This window comes from Ursus americanus, chromosome 8 (genome assembly GCF_024610735.1).
Source record: "Ursus americanus isolate L20-20 chromosome 8, mUrsAme1.1.p, whole genome shotgun sequence".
Lineage (NCBI taxonomy): Eukaryota > Metazoa > Chordata > Mammalia > Carnivora > Ursidae > Ursus > Ursus americanus.
Genome location: NC_142134.1, coordinates 46,854,328 through 46,872,109, shown reverse-complemented (window position 1 = coordinate 46,872,109; position 17,782 = coordinate 46,854,328). Strand labels below are relative to the sequence as shown.

The 17,782-nt window shown below is 35.0% G+C and overlaps 1 protein-coding gene across 3 annotated transcripts in view; it reads right to left on the bottom strand.

The window, feature by feature from the left end:
* Positions 1-200: 200 nt before the first annotated feature.
* GABRA2 (gamma-aminobutyric acid type A receptor subunit alpha2) overlaps positions 201-17,782 on the bottom strand; it is a 116,041-nt gene continuing 98,459 nt past the window's right edge. Inside the window, exons 8-10 of one of the 3 annotated variants that reach the window (XM_045815934.2) lie at positions 14,367-14,569; positions 8,088-8,267; positions 201-2,359 (exon numbers count right to left, since the gene is read on the bottom strand). In XM_045815934.2, coding sequence (XP_045671890.2) covers positions 2,063-2,359; positions 8,088-8,267; positions 14,367-14,569 — 680 coding nt within the window. In that variant the 3' untranslated portion in view covers positions 201-2,062. Of the gene's footprint in view, positions 2,360-7,896; positions 7,900-8,087; positions 8,268-14,366; positions 14,570-17,782 lie in introns of all 3 variants that reach the window. The other 2 variants (XM_045815935.2, XM_045815936.2) reach the window with 2 other exon arrangements.

The window sequence follows — 17,782 nt, the reverse complement described above, 5'->3', positions numbered from 1 at the left end:
CAAGCATGGTGCACTTTCTTAGTCTCTTGTACACTTTCCTAAACTCTACCGAAGATCTAGGTTACATTTAAATGTGTAGGAAAATAGGATCGCTTCCATTTCAATGTATGAACAAAGTGCATATGTTAAAACTATTTAGATGACAAAGGAGCTGTTATTGGAAGGGAATTAAAGAACTACATTTATTAGCTGATGTAACAATTTTATTTTATTAAGAATTATGGATTACCTTTTGTGAGGGAATTTTTAATGTCAAAGCTGTCTTCATGGCAAATTCTGTTAATAAGATGCATTTGTGACCTTGGTATTAATACAGTCATGCAAAGCACATAATAGAATCACACTAAAACAAAGAAGATGAAAAAAATTAAACGAGGCAAAGGAATAGCAATTTTTGTTGTGATTTTGCTTATTTCCATAAGATACTCCTTTTATTTGATTTTATGAACATACTTATTTATGCACTATACTGAAATACTGTACAAAACTGCAAGAAATGCCACTATTTGACTACTTATGTTTCTACAAAAACACCATCATAAAGGTGTATCTATTAGTAAAAGTCAACTAATAACTGCTAATGTGGATGTGAGTCAAAAGGATTTTGGGTTTGCCAAAAATGCTAAATCTAGGCATGAGACACAATTGTTAACTTCTATTAACACATTTCAGGGGCATAGAGAGTATATTTTAAATATTAGAAGAAAAATGAATTTTGCCCATTAATCATTAGTAATTATATAAAATTGAAAACTATGGTTTCTAATTTAGCTATTTGTGTGTGTGTATAATTTAGTTAATGTGTGTGTGTGTGTCTGCGTGTGTGCAGGTGAACTAATCCACAATCTGTTGGTGATGCTTTAAAGTTTCTGTTTAAAAAGGTTCAACTCTTACCAAAACTTCTTCTGGTATATAAAGCTGTTGTAAATTTGAGTCAGTGAAATTTAAAGTTTCAATTTACAAAAGCAGATTTACATTAATTCTTATCTGAAAGCGCTGCTTCAAGACAGAAAAATGTGCCAACGAACTGCCCTTTCCATTGTAATTAGTGGCTTCTGAGTCCTGATGACAAGAAGCCTTAAGGCAGAATTTGCAGTAAACAGGAAAGAAGAGAATCATGTAAGTGCTCATCTATACTCTGGGACACCTATAAATTCTCATCGGTGGGAGTTTTTGGCACAATTTTCTAATCCAATATGAATGTTGCTCCACAGCAGCCAAACTGGATGCTTTTTTCCAGTCTCCAGCACCAAGAAAATTTAGCTGATCAATTTCAATACAACACATACCTGGAAAGAGTAAGACACATTTGTCTTTTTTTTTTTTTTAATTTAAGGTAGTTTCCAATGATTAAAATAAACTATAGGATTTCAATTATTACTCCCCAATAAACTCTGATGCTAAAATGTAATGACCATGACATTCTGATAGTTATTAAATTCTAGGCATAATTAACATCCTGTCAGGAGTGACTTGTAATTATTTGAACTTGTCATGCGGTAATATGTTGCTATAGATACTATACAGAGTAATTAAAAGCTGATTTCAGATCTCTAGTTTTCTTCGGATGTGTGCTAAGCTTCCAATTACACTAGCAGGGATTCTGAGCACTCATGAAGGGAACTGATGTCGCAGATAGGAGGTTCTGTGATTTAGAAGAATTTGTCTGGAATGACAGTGTTATCTTACGTTATAGTTAGGCAACAGTAAAAAAGAGTCCTATTTAAGACCTAAATCAAAAGAGTTCATCAAGTGTGGTATAGGATCCGCATTTTCATCACTAGTAGGAAACAGATCAGGTCACATGAAACCCACCTTAAACGAGTTCCTAGAGTAAATCTTTAAAAAAGGCAATGGCTCTTTGGGTAGGGGGTGCTTTCTGCCTGCAGTTCCACGAGTGAGCAAATGCGTGTCTCCGTTAGAGGTCTACTGGTGAGCTCTAGAGCTAGATACACACTGTACATGTTGGTTCACAAATTAGCAGTTATTAGTCAGACTGTACATAGCAAAACAAACAAAGTTCTATGTTGCTATACATCCCAAAGATAACTTGTGTCTAGATTCAAGGACTGACCCCTAATACAGGTTCTCTGTTTAAATACGTAGCCCAGTAAACTAAATTAAATGTACCAAACAAAACTGGGAAAACTATTCTAGACATTCTGTCAATTTTGCTAACACTGTTGAAGGTTTTCTTGGCTTCCGCTGGCTTGTTTTCCGGCTTCTTATTGGGTTCTGGCGTGGTTGCGCTCTTGGAGATGGTAGAGAGAACTGGGTCTTTTGAAAGATTCGGGGCATAATTGGCAACAGCCACCGCATAAGCATTGTTCTGTATCATGACAGAGGCCTTTTCTTTTTTCTATTGAAAAATACAAGAATTAACAGAATGTGGGTTGAGTCTGCCACTTAACATTTTCCAAACTCCAGTTCAAATTACGAAGAAAAGTATCTTGATAAACATCATTATCCATTATAAAGATGAAATTTAGTAAATAAATAAAAGGAGTCCTGAAACCATGAGGAAAGCCCCACAGTAAAATCAATGATACCATTTTCCCGGAGAACCATTTTTTGTTGTTGTTTACATGGAAAACAAATAATCAAAACCACACATTTAATAAATGATGCAAAATTTTGACTCTTATAAGTTATTCAAATATTTGTTGAATCGATGACAGAATGAATAAATGAAATGTAGAAATATTTTAACAAGAATGATCATCTACAATGTATGACCTCAAGTTCTGAGGAAAGAAATTTAACGTCTTTAACTAGAAAATAGGATTTCTCTCTTCCTTGTCAAACGCTTTACTCATATGATAGGAAACTAAGCATATACAGTTGGCAGTGAAATAAATATTAAAAATATGGAACAAAGATAAAATACAAACTTCCCTTTTTTGCCTAGCTCATCCATAACCTGTTTCTCCTCATAATCCCCACCCACTCAAATCTGACTCACGATTATCTTCTGCCTGGACCAAACAACATGCTTTGTGCTCTCCCAGCTTCACTTGACCTTGTCCAATCATTAGACACACTACAGCCACAGGGATTTTTTTTTAAGACATCAATGGGATCATGTCACTCCTCAGCTTAAATCTCTTAAATACTATCTCATGGAATTGAGAATAAAATCAGTAGTTCTTACCATGGCTTCTTTACTTCATTAATTATATACCAATCCCATGAAATAATTTCAGTTTTCAAGAATACTTCCTTGTTTGATGCCTTTTGCCATGCTACTTCCTAGCCTGGAATGCCTTCCCTCCATCCTGTTTTTCATGTCATCAATCCCCTCTCATACTTTGGTCTTGGCTTAGTGTTGGTCCTCAAAAAGACCTTCCTCACCACTCCATCTAGCGCAATCTTTTTGGCCATCTGCACTCTCCACAGTATTCAGATTACTTCCATCATGGCATTTTTCTTTTTTTTTTTTTTTTAAAGATTTTATTTATTTATTTGACAGAGACAGAGACAGCCAGTGAGAGAGGGAACACAAGCAGGGGGAGTGGGAGAGGAAGAAGCAGGCTCATAGCGGAGGAGCCTGATGTGGGGCTCGATCCCAGAACGCTGGGATCACGCCCTGAGCCGAAGGCAGACGCTTAACCGCTGTGCCAACCCAGGTGCCCCAATCATGGCATTTTTCAAAATGTATAAATTCTTTCTTTAGTTGTGTAATTATTTGACTGACATCTTCCTTTCTCATTAGAATCGAAGTTCAATAAAGCCTGGTGCTACTTCTGTCTTGTTTACCATTATCAACTGAACACTTAGCATGATGCTTTCCACCAGCTAGGCATATAATATGCAGCTGAATTAATGAACTTGAAAACATAAATAATATTTACCTGCATTTCTATACTAGTATAAGTGTCTTCTTAGTTATCTAAATGCAAACAAAATTGAACCGGCTATGAATTATCCAAAATTGTGAAGAGTGTAAATCAACAGATTTAGAGGACCAAGTGGCCTAGAACAGAATTTCAAATATCAGTTATTTTCAATTAAGAATTCTAATTGAACATAATTAAAATAAAATAAAATAAAATAAAATAAAATAAAAAGAATTCTCAAAATGTCCAGGTAAAATGAGATAAGAAAGGGCCTCTGAAAGCCCAGGAGGATCTGAAAACAAGCCTGGATTTCCTGTCCTTCACTGGCATTGGGTTTCTCCCTCTCTTCTTTCCCTTGCTGATGACGCATTTTTCCAGATCTGGCTGAAGTATAGAAGGAAAGGAGCTGAGGGCCTACCGTTATGAAAGCTATAAAACAGCTTTTCTTCTGTAATGACACATGAAGTTCCCATGTTACAAATGGAGGGTCATCCCCAAGTACATAACTGATAGCCAGATATAGCTAACACATTTTAAGCACTACGATGTGTCAGGGTGAGTGTTAAGCCTGAGGGTGTCATTTATAAAAAACTTCACTACTGGATAGGAGGTAAGTTCTATTGTTAACCTTATGTTACAAATTCTAAAATGGAGGCTAAAGAGGTTTCATGACATAAGCAGGTCTCCTGTCTACTAAGGGGCTGAAAAAGCGCACAAACTCAGATGTGTGTGACTTCTAAACCTCTGCTTAAACATCATACTGTGTGGCTTTCTTTTTGAGGAAGCTATTTGAAACCTGCGAGTACACTTTTTCCTAAATTTTTCCAAGTGAAGTTTATATCACTAGGTTGATCTTCTAAAAAGACTCCTTAAACCATAAAGTATGTAACATGTAATGTTTATATTACCATTATTTCAATTCTACCTAAATATCATTTAAAATAATATCGAATTGCACTTGGAGAGAATTTGGACTTTGGGAATGTTCCTTAACCTCTCCCTGCTTCAGCTTCTAGTAAGAAAAAAGGGGGATAATTATACCAAAGCCACAATGAACTGCTGTGAGAATTAAATGAATAGATGAATATTCAAACCACATTGAAAAGCACAATCTCTTAGTTGAGAGTAGTAACAGTTATAACTCTATTACAAGCTAAACAATGATTGCTGACTTATAAGATATATAGATAATATACTTTATATCTTTGGAAGAAGACATAAACATTGCATGGAAGAACTCAAAAAAGGTGTCTTGGAAGAGGGACATTTAAGTTAAGTCAAGATTTATGGTGTAGGTCCCAAACATTTTGACAAAGAAACATAAATGCAAATGTCCTTTGTTACAAGAGGAGTCTATGCATAGAAACTCTGTACTGACTCTTACCAACTCCCTTCCTGCCCGACACAAATAACCTTCGATTGTATATAAACCCACAGGTGATGCTAAAATTATTTAACAAACTCTGAAGCAGACGCACTAACAAATCAGAACAGGTACTCTAACTAATCTGAACAAGTATCACCTGTAAATACCCAGAGGGCTGTGCCCGTATGTACCAGCCAAATATCACCCCTGCATGTTTGTATGTTGGTGGGGTTTTTTTTATCCCAATTCTGTGAATGCTATAATAAGCAGTGTTCAAAATAATTTTCACGTATGTTTGAAACTTTTATTGACTTAAACTACAAAGAACAAAATTTCATGATATTTTTTTCTTCGTTGCCCAAAGTATGGCTTCAATCTCTGAATATAAGTATAAACTTCAGAGGCAAGCTCAGTACCTGACAAGATGATGGCTTGACTTCAAATGCCCTCTTGGAACTTGGAAACTTGATTATTTTCAGAACCAACAGCAAGCAAAAGTGCAACAGTCATGAGTACTATCTTTAGTCAAAACCCAGTGGTGGACACCTGTAATTTCTTACCAATTCATTAAATGAAACACAGGGCACCCTCACTGGTGCTAAACCTTCTCAATTCCTAGACATAGCCCAGTGAAGCCTTTCTGGCTCAGATCTTACAAAGTCTTGTTTTAAAGGATAAAATAACTTCCCTTTTGAAAGTAATTGTCACAAATCTACAGAAAAGCAAATTGTTCCTATCTATTTAAAATTACTAATATCATGTATATAGAGAAAAAATCCTATTGACTTCATAGCTGACATACAGTTCTTAGATCTGCTAAAGCAGAGTACACAGAGAAGTCCACACAATATATTCTATTACTGTTCTTTGTAAGACATAGATGTGCTAGTGATAGTATTAAAAAATATTCAGACACTAGGCCATTACTAGAAGATATTACCTTGCCCTATTCATTACTAACTTCTATTAAAAAGAACCAAATTGATATCGTATGTTATAAATCCTCCTTGAGTATCATGCAAGCCTCTGATTAAGGCAGACCATCAGCAGGCTGAGTGCTTGGGCCAATGATTTTGACCCTTCCAGACTAATGTTACTTTACTCAATGTGACCCTTAGCTTACACTCAGACCCTCAGAGCCTTGAAGAGAAATAGTGCAATGAACTCTATTGTTGTATCAACTTTCAAACCAGTACTAACTGCCACAAGGTGATTTTTTTTTTATGTTCATATCCCTATATAAAGTTTTTGTTTCTTTTGAGAATTAGGCAAGCTCTGATAGTTCACACTACCTAATTTCCCATAGTCTAATTTTATCATTCTGTATTTCTGCTTTAAGTCTCTTAGGTAGGCCACTTCATATAAGTCAGAAAGTGTAAGTAAAGAAAACAATATTAAATGTGAAGAATGAAACCAAACAGAAGGAAAATGGGGGAAATGAAAGCCAATGGACACTGCTATTTTCTATTAATTTTAAGTAACGCCTAAGGTTTTTGTTACCAATTCAAGGATGACTGACATAATACCTCTCACCAGAATTCTTACCCATTACGTTTCACTAGACTTCTCTATCTACACATGCCATAAGTAATTACAACATAAAATATCCAGAAATGAACTCAGGTTACTTTTACTCCCAACCTAATTCTGTACACCTTCCTACATTCCCTAATCTGTAAATGATACCACAATTGAGCCAGGAACTGATAACCAACCCACACCGACCCCCTACTCAGATCCACTTTATACTGACTCAGCTCAAAATCACTTCTTATTGCAGTAAGTACTCCTTCCATGTGCTTCCATAATGCCCTAGTGTTTGTCTCAATAATGGCACGTATACTTTTTTCACTTATTTTTTTCTTCCACTGATTGTAAGCTCCTTGAAAGCAAAAACTGTGCAAAGCAGAGCTCCTAGCATAGTTCCTGACACAGAAAAGGTTCACAAAATGTTTACTTTACAGTGAATGATATGTATGAGAATGATTACTGTGACAAAAAAATATATATTTAGAAAATATATCATATATAAAACAAAGTATTTTGTAGAGTAGGCATTTGTTAGATTCATAAAAACTAGATTCCCATAGTATGTCCTACAATTCTGCTATGTAATTATCTTGAAAGTCCTCAAATTTACCATTCCACATGTTTGTGAAAGTTGTGTTGCTATAATTGAGACTCATATAAGTGGGAAGGGGGAAAATATGGCCAAACACAAAATAGGTAAATTATGTATTTTTACACATTATTTGGGGAAAAGAGTAAAATATGCTGCTATAGAATTTGTTGATGCTGTTTCTGAAGTGGAATGAAAACGAAATATAGCCCATACTAATTAAATTTTCTATTTTTTAAACAATTTTATAGGATTCAGAATATTCTGAGTTAATTACTTCATTAGGATGTCTGAATATATATTTAAGATTTCAAGACTAGAAAATTCCTGATTATAGAAATTAAAATGTCTTACACCATGGGGCAAACTAATCTCAGCAACCTTAGAGTGTTAGATAAAATAATGTGTTAAAAACTTGAGCAAATGCTCTCTCTAAAATATAGCCATCTATTAGCAAAGTGACCTGGGATCTAAATAAAAATAATAATCACATGGTTTCAGAATTGGAAAGAATAGCAGAGATTGTCCTTAGAATAAGGAAATGGAGACCTCATAAATGTAACACTAAATAAGACAGGCTTTGGAAAAAACCCAAGGTAGCCAAAGTGGCGTATCTATGCTCTTGCTATATATACCATGTTGCTTTTTTAGTCAATTGTGGCTACTAGCAAGCCCATTAATTGTAAAGCAACAACATGCTCTTTGGTCAGATAATGCTGCTGTTAACTGTCTGCTAACCATCCTGACTGAGAAAAGTGATACTTACAGAAGATTGTTTGAAGGTTATACAGTCCATCCACTTCTCTAAGTACTCTAAAGTCTTTCCTTGGATTAAATTGGGCCATGAGAAAGCTATATACTTGGACCATATTAGCTTAGCTCCTTGAAGAATTGCCTTCACTGAGTTGTATGTTAATGTAATGCCTTCAGCTTTTATTGAAGGGGACTACAAGAAACATCAATATGAAATTCATTACTGCGTTTATTGGGAAATGTTGACATTACTTTCACCAGTACCCAGATTTCCCTAAATTAAAACCGTAAGATACTGTTTTATATAATTCAGTGTAGGAAAATATTTTCCCTAAGAAAATTTATGCTTCCATTTTTTGATTAAAAAAAGATAATAACTCCCCCCCTACCCCATGGCTTACTCTGGTAGACAAGAAGCTCAGAATTTAAAGCTCAACTTCTCTAGCTCTTAATGTTCTGACCCAAATGGTGGACATATTTGCATTCTATTTTCTTTCATCCTGATATCTTATTTCTACTTATGTTTTATTTTATAAGAGTTTAAGCACATGCGTTCTTTTGGTAAACTGACTGAAATGCTTTTGGAACAAGGCAAGATGTTAAAAAATGCAAATAAATGAATAAAACCCTTGAAATGTGATGTTTTCTATGAATGGCATGACGTGAATCACAAAACAATGGCACATTTCATGTTAGTTTGGATATTATGTGTTAAGTCTGTGTTTTAAGTAATTTAATATCTAGTGTGTTTCCATAGAACTATGTATGCTTTTTCTGGCCAGTGTAGAACCACTGACTCAGATTTAGAAATGGAAACAATCTCAAGAGACTAAAGTTATTTATTTTTAATTTAATTCAAATAAACTATGTGCTAACTGTTAGGTGAGGTAATAGCAGAGAAAATGATGAGTAAGACAAAACTATTATCCTCTTAGATCATGTAGCTTACTGTTGGAAACAGAAATATTTATAGTAAAAGTATAATTTAATAAGGTTACACAAAAGGAATTTGTGTCGGGTACTCTAGAAACATAATAGGGGGTGGCAATTACGTTCATTTAGAAAGTTTCAATATTAAGTAAAATCAGATGGATATTAAGAAGTAAGTAGGAGTTCATCAGTTATGGAAGGAAGGAGGGGGCTATTTAGCAAAAGGGATCAGCACATCTGATGTCACGGAGATGCGTAGTGGCATGGATATTTGGTGATGTTTGTAAAGGCTAGAGGAAGAATATGAGCATGGATTTTAGCTCTGTGTTCAGTCTTGGATGCACCACTTATTAGACGTGATCCTGAGCAAGTAATTTTATGTGATCAATCTTATAGTTTCTCATTTCTATTTTTTAAAGATTTTATTTATTTTTATTCTTTTTGTCAGAGGGAGAAAGAGAAATTGTGTGAGCTCAAGCAGAGGGAGTGGCAAGCAGAGGGAGAAGCAGGCTCCCCACTGAGCAACAAGCATGATGTGGGGCTCCATCCCAGGACCCTGGGATCATGACCCAAGCCGAAGGCAGACGCTTAACCAGCTGAGCCACCCAGGTGTCCCTAGTTTCTCATTTCTAACACAGAGATATTCCCAGGCATGTAGTAGTAAGTGCACAATAAATAACAGTAATATTTTCCTTATTTTTCAACATATATATAAACAAACTTACAAGAAAGCTATATATTTGGGCCATATTAGCTGAGCAGCTTCAAGAATTCATTAAAGAATTCAGCAATTAACATTAAGAATTCAACAATTCCTTAAAGAGCTGAAAAATGAAATGATCAGATTCCCGTTTCAGAAAGATGACCCTAGCACTAGTATGGAGGACAGACTGGAGGGAGACGACTAGGAACACGGAGAAATAATGAGACTCAAAATAATGAGAGATAGTGAGGGCATAGTTCATGACAAAGAGACAGGAAAACAGGTACGATCTGATGGCAGGTTAGATGTTAAGGGATACTTCCAAGTTGTTGGTATGTGAGATTAGGTTTTGCCATAGATAAAAAATAAGTAAATAAATACATGTGGGCAGGGGAAAGATAGAAAGTCAATTTAGAAGATTTTATTTTTGTTTGTTCTTTCTTTAAAAAAAGAGACACATAAAGATTGGGATGTTGTATTCACATAGAAATGCCTAGGGGACAGGTTTGATATATGATCCTGACAGTTAAAAGGAAGTATGGGGTGTGGTTGTAGGTGATAAGTGTGGAAGGTACGATAAAGGCATGAGCTGTAGATTGATTTGGTTCTATTTCATTCATTCATCCCATATTTATTATTTATTATTTTTATTTTTTTAAAGATTTTATTTATTTATTCGACAGAGATAGAGACAGCCAGCGAGAGAGGGAACACAAGCAGGGGAGTGGGAGAGGAAGAAGCAGGCTTCCAGCGGAAGAGCCTGATGTGGGGCTTGATCCCAGAACACCGGGATCATGCCCTGAGCCGAAGGCAGACGGTTAACGACTGAGCCACCCAGGCGCCCCTCATCCCATATTTATTGAGCATCTAACATATACAAGACCCTGTGAAAGGGCCAAGGATAAATGATTTATTGAAATAAACATGGTCATTGTTATAATGATCAATGAAGAAAATGAGACATAAATATGCAATTGCATACTGCGATAAAGGATCTAATGCAAAATGGCAGGATACAATATGCACTTACAATCAGATCGAATCATTTGGGAGACACAAGGTTCAGAAGCTTCTTAAAGACTGACACTTGTGCTGAGGATGAATAGGGACTATCTATTTGGGGACAGTAAATGGGTGGACAGTGTGTTTAGTGTCGCAGACATCCCCACAAATATCGTCAGTAAAACCTTTAAAGTAAGAATCACATAGTGATTAGTAAAGACAAAAAACAACAATAAAATAAAGCCAAATGCCTGTCTTTAGGGAAAAACAAGGACAGATACTAGGGAGACTGGATCTACTCTGAACTCAGGCAGACTCTCAGAATAGAATGCATAGAGGCAGCTGCCAGAATCTGAGGGCAAGAAGTTGATATTCTAAGGCCTGTTTTAAAGAGGGAAAGAAGAGAAAATGCTGCTGGGTTGGGCCTGCAATGGAGTTCTGAAACACAGCAGTATTCAATGGGTTCAATGGGCATCCCTTGAGAAAAATGAAAAATTATTACCTGATCTGAATATGTGGGGGTTATTGGTGTTCTTCAGTTAACACGACAATAAATGGAAAGGAAATCAGATTACAGTGGGCTGAGAATTCAACTGAAAGTAAGAACACAGACATTGTAAGAAATGCTTTCAAAAAAGCTTGAATGAAGAAAAAGGATAGAATCTGAATGGGGACATTGGATCTGGAGAGAGTTTTGGTTTCGTTTCATGGTAAATTAAGCATACTCTTTAACTGAAAGGAAGGAGGCAGTCAAAAAGGAAAAGATGGCTTTGAAGAAAGGAGAAGAAATACTAACTGTTGGTTCAAGGCTGAGAAAAGAACAAGAAAAAAAGAAAGAGATTAAGAGCAGGAGTGGAAGAATTAGTTTTGGCCAGTGGAAGAATGTTGGGTATCAGGGAAGGTTCCAGAAAAATTTGGGGAATTTCACAAGATGATATTTTTATATATGAAAGGGCATAAAACATGGAATCGAATCATTTGATCCAGTACTACATTTTTAGTATGATAAGGTTTTGTTATCTAGTTTCACACCTGAGGCTAAAAGTGCTATAACATCTTGTCCGAGATCACAGAAGCAGGGTAGGCTATGTCTTTTAACAGAGGGCTCAAATGCAGCTTGAAAAATGGATTGAGTGGATTTATGTATTGGCATAAACTAACTTTAAAGATCATCAGAGTACAATCTACATAAAAATTGTATGTTAAATACATATTTCTTTTTTCAAACATATACTAGTGATACGTGTCATTGAGACATTATTCTTATGAGACAACAGAATATTTGCCAGTTCACAAATGTTTAAGAACTTTTCATCTGCTCTTTGAATTGACAGATAATTTAACTGCATTTGCTTATGATACCAACTTCAAAAGCAGAGGACTTCTACCTCTCTGATAAAACCAGCAGGATGCCAATATGGGCAGTGGATTCAAGAAATTTATCAAGAAAATTATCATTTTTCCACTTAAAAATTAAATCTAAGGAAAATTACAGCAGAGATAGCTGAAAGTAGATTATACCGAAGCATTTTTTTAAGGCAGATATGCTAATTTGGGGCACTCTACTTGATTTCCATTCACTTCTAAGGACCTGGTTATTTCCAAGCTAGGTTTAGGAAGCACCTCCCAAAATTCATTTGAATCAAGAAATTGGGTTGACTACCCACTGACAAATTCACCATTGTCAAGTTCTAAACTCTTTTCTGTGAAGTCAAAGAAGTCTTCTCATTGGTGTTGCATTGCCAGACTTAATAAGAGAAACTCATTGATTCTTTAATTCAACAAAAAACTCTGAAGTGCTAGCAAGTGCCTGCCGTTGTGCTTGGCCCCTCTAGCTATGGAAAAATGAATAAGAACAAGCAACATGCTGGATGTAATGTTTCCTTTAACTTAACCATGAACTTGAACCACTTAGAACTGAAATAATATAGAACTTATTAATTATTTTCCTAAAGATTATGTTGGAACATCAATGATTTTGTCCTAGATTTGTCTTTGCTCTGTGTGATTTGGTATGTGGTTTGACTTAAACCCAATATTCATTACTACTAGGTTATTGCTTTTAGAATGCATTATCAAGAATGTGTTTTGCATTTGTAAGTACCTCTGTTTTCCAAGTTCAGGGAGAAGGTATTTTATTTGATATGCCAAATCACAATGTCAATTTGACTGGCACCTTCATAGCATTAAAAAGTGATCTATCAATAAATATACAGAGCATTTATACCACAAACCATTTATCTTTTGTGACTTATTTGTAAATATGTCTGGCATTTATAAACATAACTAGCATTTAATCTTCAAAGAAAGTTAGTATGAAAGTGCATGTATAACTAATATAACTTAAAAAAGTAATTGCATAGATAGCAATGAAAAAGCAGTACATTATATGGAAAATGAAAACATAAATCAACAATAAAATGTGATGGAAATGCTGAAATAGCCTAGAAGTTAAGCATAGAAAATTAATCAGATTCCATTTAATATTCACTCAGTGGCTGTTCTTATGCAAAACATCACTTATAAAATGAAATGAACTAGTACTTATTAAAACTTACAGTTTATAAAATTAAGAAAAAAAAGTAAGACTTTTAAATTATCACATCAACCATTTATATGCTTAAACTGCAATATGGTCCTAGAAATGGGAAAAAATTATATTTAAATAACTGATAAAGAAGTAAAATCATTGAATATGGAAGGGCATAAAACATTCTAAATTTAATGGAAGAAGTATTTTAATAAATATTTTGTTAAAAAGAAGCCCTCCAAGTAAAACTGAACTATTAAGAAAACTTAATATCTCATTGTGATATATCCAAAACTTCCTCTTAATGAAGATGAGTAATAATCTATAAAATACACAAAACAGCTATTATTTAATGCTCAAAACTCCCACTAGCTTCAGTACTTGCAACCTAAAGATGGACACCAATAATTCCCAAAGAAATTCATCTTAAAAACAAATAACTCTTATAGACTACATTAGCAACTTAAAATTTCTGGGCATTCCAGCACCTACTTATTCCATATAACCTGGGAGAAAGAACAATGTTGCCTGAAATTCTATCCAAGCAACAGAGATGGGGGTAGGTGAAGAGTAACTCAACACACTGAAGGATCTGAAATTCTATAACAGGTAAATTAATGCCCACTTTCTTTTCCAAATCTCTCGATTAAGAAGCAGTGTGGTATTTAAGAGCATGAATTTCATGGTCAGATAGATCTGCATTCAAGTATATTTATTAACTAGTTGTGTGAGCGTGGGCAAGTAAATAATTTCACTAAGTCTTAGCTTCTTCATTAGAAGAATGAGAATTAAAAAGAGACCCTAATCATAAAGTTTAAAGATTACATGATAGAACATATGTAAAAAACTTAGCACAATGCCTGACACACAGTCAGAGCTCAACAGATGCTGGGGAGTTTGAACAGAAGTAATACTATAATAAGCACCGCTAAAGAATTTCAGGCAAGAGCATCCTTTAAAAGAAATCTGCATGATTTCTATATATATACATATCTACGACATAGATATAAAGATACAGATAATTTACATTTGAATGTTCTTCATGTCAATTTTTAGGAACTATCCGTTACAAGCTAAATCTGTTAGGGGATTCTCTTAATCATGGTGAGAAGGAAGTTCTCACTTACCTTGTCATTTACTACACTCTTCCCATCCCAAGCCCATCCTCTTTTGGTGAAGTAGTTAACAGTTGCAAATTCAATTAGGGCAGAGAACACAAATGCATAGCAGACAGCGATAAACCAGTCCATGGCAGTTGCATATGCCACTTTGGGGAGGGAATTCCTCGCGCTGATGCTCAGAGTTGTCATTGTTAGAACAGTTGTTACTCCTGCAGAAAGACAGAAACCAAAAACATCAACAGATCCTAGCAAGACAGAATTGGAAATATTCTTTTTTAAAGCTACTTTCACTGCCAGTTCTATCCACTTTAAAAAAAAAGCCAAACTGGAAGAACAGTGCAAAGTTAATTATCACAAATGGCTATTATGATTCTTGAAGTAACTCTGAAATGCCTTCAGTTTTCATTTTTGTTTGTATGAATCTCCTTTTTCTCTTTTTAGTATTGTTCAGGTTAAACAGACGGGTGATATTCAAAGTAGAATTTCCTATGAGGAAAGCAGCTACTTTAAATTGATCCATTGCACATTAATTTTTTAAAAATCCTACACAAAGCCTCACATGAATTTGCTCATCATTTATTTAAATCATGCTCAGCAATGGACCAATCATCCACACCAGTGATCACAATGGAACTATGATTAAGAAGTTCTTTATTCTAAGTATAGCTACCTAAATATGAAATTAATTCTGGATCACTTACATTGTGAGGACATAATTTCTTTCATAATGAAGCTTAGACTCTATAGAAAATAAAACAAGCAACTAAACCTCAAACTTTATAAAAATGCAAATCACTACTTTTAAGGAATATTTTATGCCTCTGTTGGTTTAAAAAGTAATTTAGTCCCTTTCATTGTAAAGCTTTTCTGCCAGTAGTCAGGGAGTCACAATAATTGAGTAAAAAGAAAGCAATAACTCAGGAGGTAAGTTGCAGTATCAACTGTCAAAATGTCTGCAATTACCTGTTTCATCAGAGATTCAACAGAAGTTTAATTATGTACAGAGAGGATACATTAAATTAAAAGAGTTACAATGTTAAAGAAATGTTCATTCATATCTTAAAGTTTTATCATATTGTATTTTTTGCTTTCCCTTAGGATAAATAGGCAGCTTTTTCATCTCATCTACAATAGAGTTAGTAATTCAAAACAGCAAAATAATTCTATTTAATCATGAGTGAATGCATCTAGGAATATGATGGTAGTAGTAGGAATAAAAGATAGAAAAATAAATTTAGTTCACCTGCTGCTAAGCCAGTATTAAAAAACACATCTATGGAAACACATTGCCTTTTCATGCATCAAACTAAAAGGTTTTCGATTGTGAGGATGTTTTCTTTTGAGAATTTGGTACAGTATAATAATTCAATAGCAGACACGATAGAAACAACCACACATACCCACAACCAAAACCATATCATCCTTCAACGCCTGTATGTGTGACCGGTATAGCAATGCAAATGACAAATCAACATATGAAAATATATTTAACTTCACTAGCAGTTAAGGAAATACAAACAAAGTGATAATGACATACCTTTTTAAAACCATATAGTCAGCAAAATGTTAGCAAACTTTAAAATATTTATACCATGGTGGTATTGAGGAGAATGTGGGATAACGGACATCCTCTCTGAATAGGGATTACAAATTGGTGTCATATCTCAGAAACTGTTACCTAATCCAAAGTCATAAAGATTTAGGCCCATGTTTTCTTCTATGAGTTTTATACTTTTTGCTCTGACATTTAGGTCTTGGTCCATTTTAGAGTAATTTTCATGTATGGTGTGAGGTAGATGTCCAAATTCATTCTTGGGCATGTGGATAGCCAGTTGTACCAGTACCATTTGTTGAAAAGACTTTTCTTTCACTATTGAATGGTATTAGGATTGTTGTTGAAATCAACAGACCATACCGTAGCAACTTCTTATTATATATGTCTCCTGAGGCAAGGGAAACCAAATCAAAAATAAACTATAGGGACTTCATCAAAATAAAAAGCTTCTGCACAGTGAAGGAAACGATGAACAAAACTAAAAGGCAACTTATAAAATGGGTAAGATATTTGCAAGCATATCTGATAAAGGGTCAGTATCCCAAAATATATAAAGAACTTATCAACTCAGTACCCCCAAAATGAATAATCCAATTAAAAAATGGGCAGAAGACACAGACATTTTTCCAAAGAAGATATACAGATGGCCACCAGACACATGAAAAGATGTTCAACATCACTGATCATCACGGAAATACAAATAAATGAGATATCACCTCACACCTGTCAGAATGGCTAAAATCAACACCACAGGAAACAACAGGTGTTGATAAGGATGTGAAGAAAGAGGAACACTCTTACACTGTTGGTGGGAATGCAGATTGGTGCAGCCATTGTGGAAAACAGTATGGAGATTCCTCAAAAAGTTAAAAATAGAACTACCCTATGATCCAGCAATTATACTATTAAGTATTTATCCAAAGAATACAAAAACACTAATTCAAAGGGATACATGCACACCAATGTGTATAGCAGCATTATCTACAATAGCCAAATTATGGAAACTGCTCAAGTGTCCATCAACCGATGAATGGATGGATAGAGAAGATGTGTTATATATATATACAATGGAATATTATTCAGCCATAAGAAAGAATGAATCTTGCCATTTGCAACAAAGTGGATGGAGCTACAGAGCATTATGCTAAGTGAAATAAGTCAGTCAGAGAAAAAGAAATAACATGTGATCTCACTCATGTGTGGAATTTAAGAAACAAAGCAAACAAGCTTAGGGGAAGAAAATATAGAGACGAACCAAGAAACAGACTTTTTTTTAAAAGATTTTATTTATCTATTTGACAGAGGGAGAGACAGCCAGCAAGAAAGGGAACACAAGCAGGGCAGTGGGAGAGTAAGAAGCAGGCTCCCAGCGGAGGAGCCTGATATGGGGCTCGATCCCAGGACTCTGGGATCACGCACTGAGCTGAAGGCAGACGCTTAACGACTGAGCCACCCAGGCGCCCCAGAAACAGAACTCTTAATTATAGAGGACAGACTGATGGTTAGCAGAGGAGAGGTGGGTGAAGGGATGCATTAAATAGGTGATGGGGAAGAAGGAGGGCACTTGCGTTGAGCACTGGGTATTGCACGGAAGTGATGAATCACTGAAACTAATATACACTGTATATTAACTGGAATTTAAATGAACACTTAAAAAAAAGAAATCAACTGATCACAGGTATATGGGTTTGTTTCTGCACTTTCAGTTCTATTCCATTAATTTGCACATTGATCCTTATGCAAGTTTCAGGCTGTTTTGATGACTGTAGCTTTAGAGTAAGTGTTGAAATTGGGAAGCTTGAATCCTCCAAATTTCTTACCCTTTTTCAGACTGTTTTGGCTATTCACAGTCCCTTGTATTTCCATG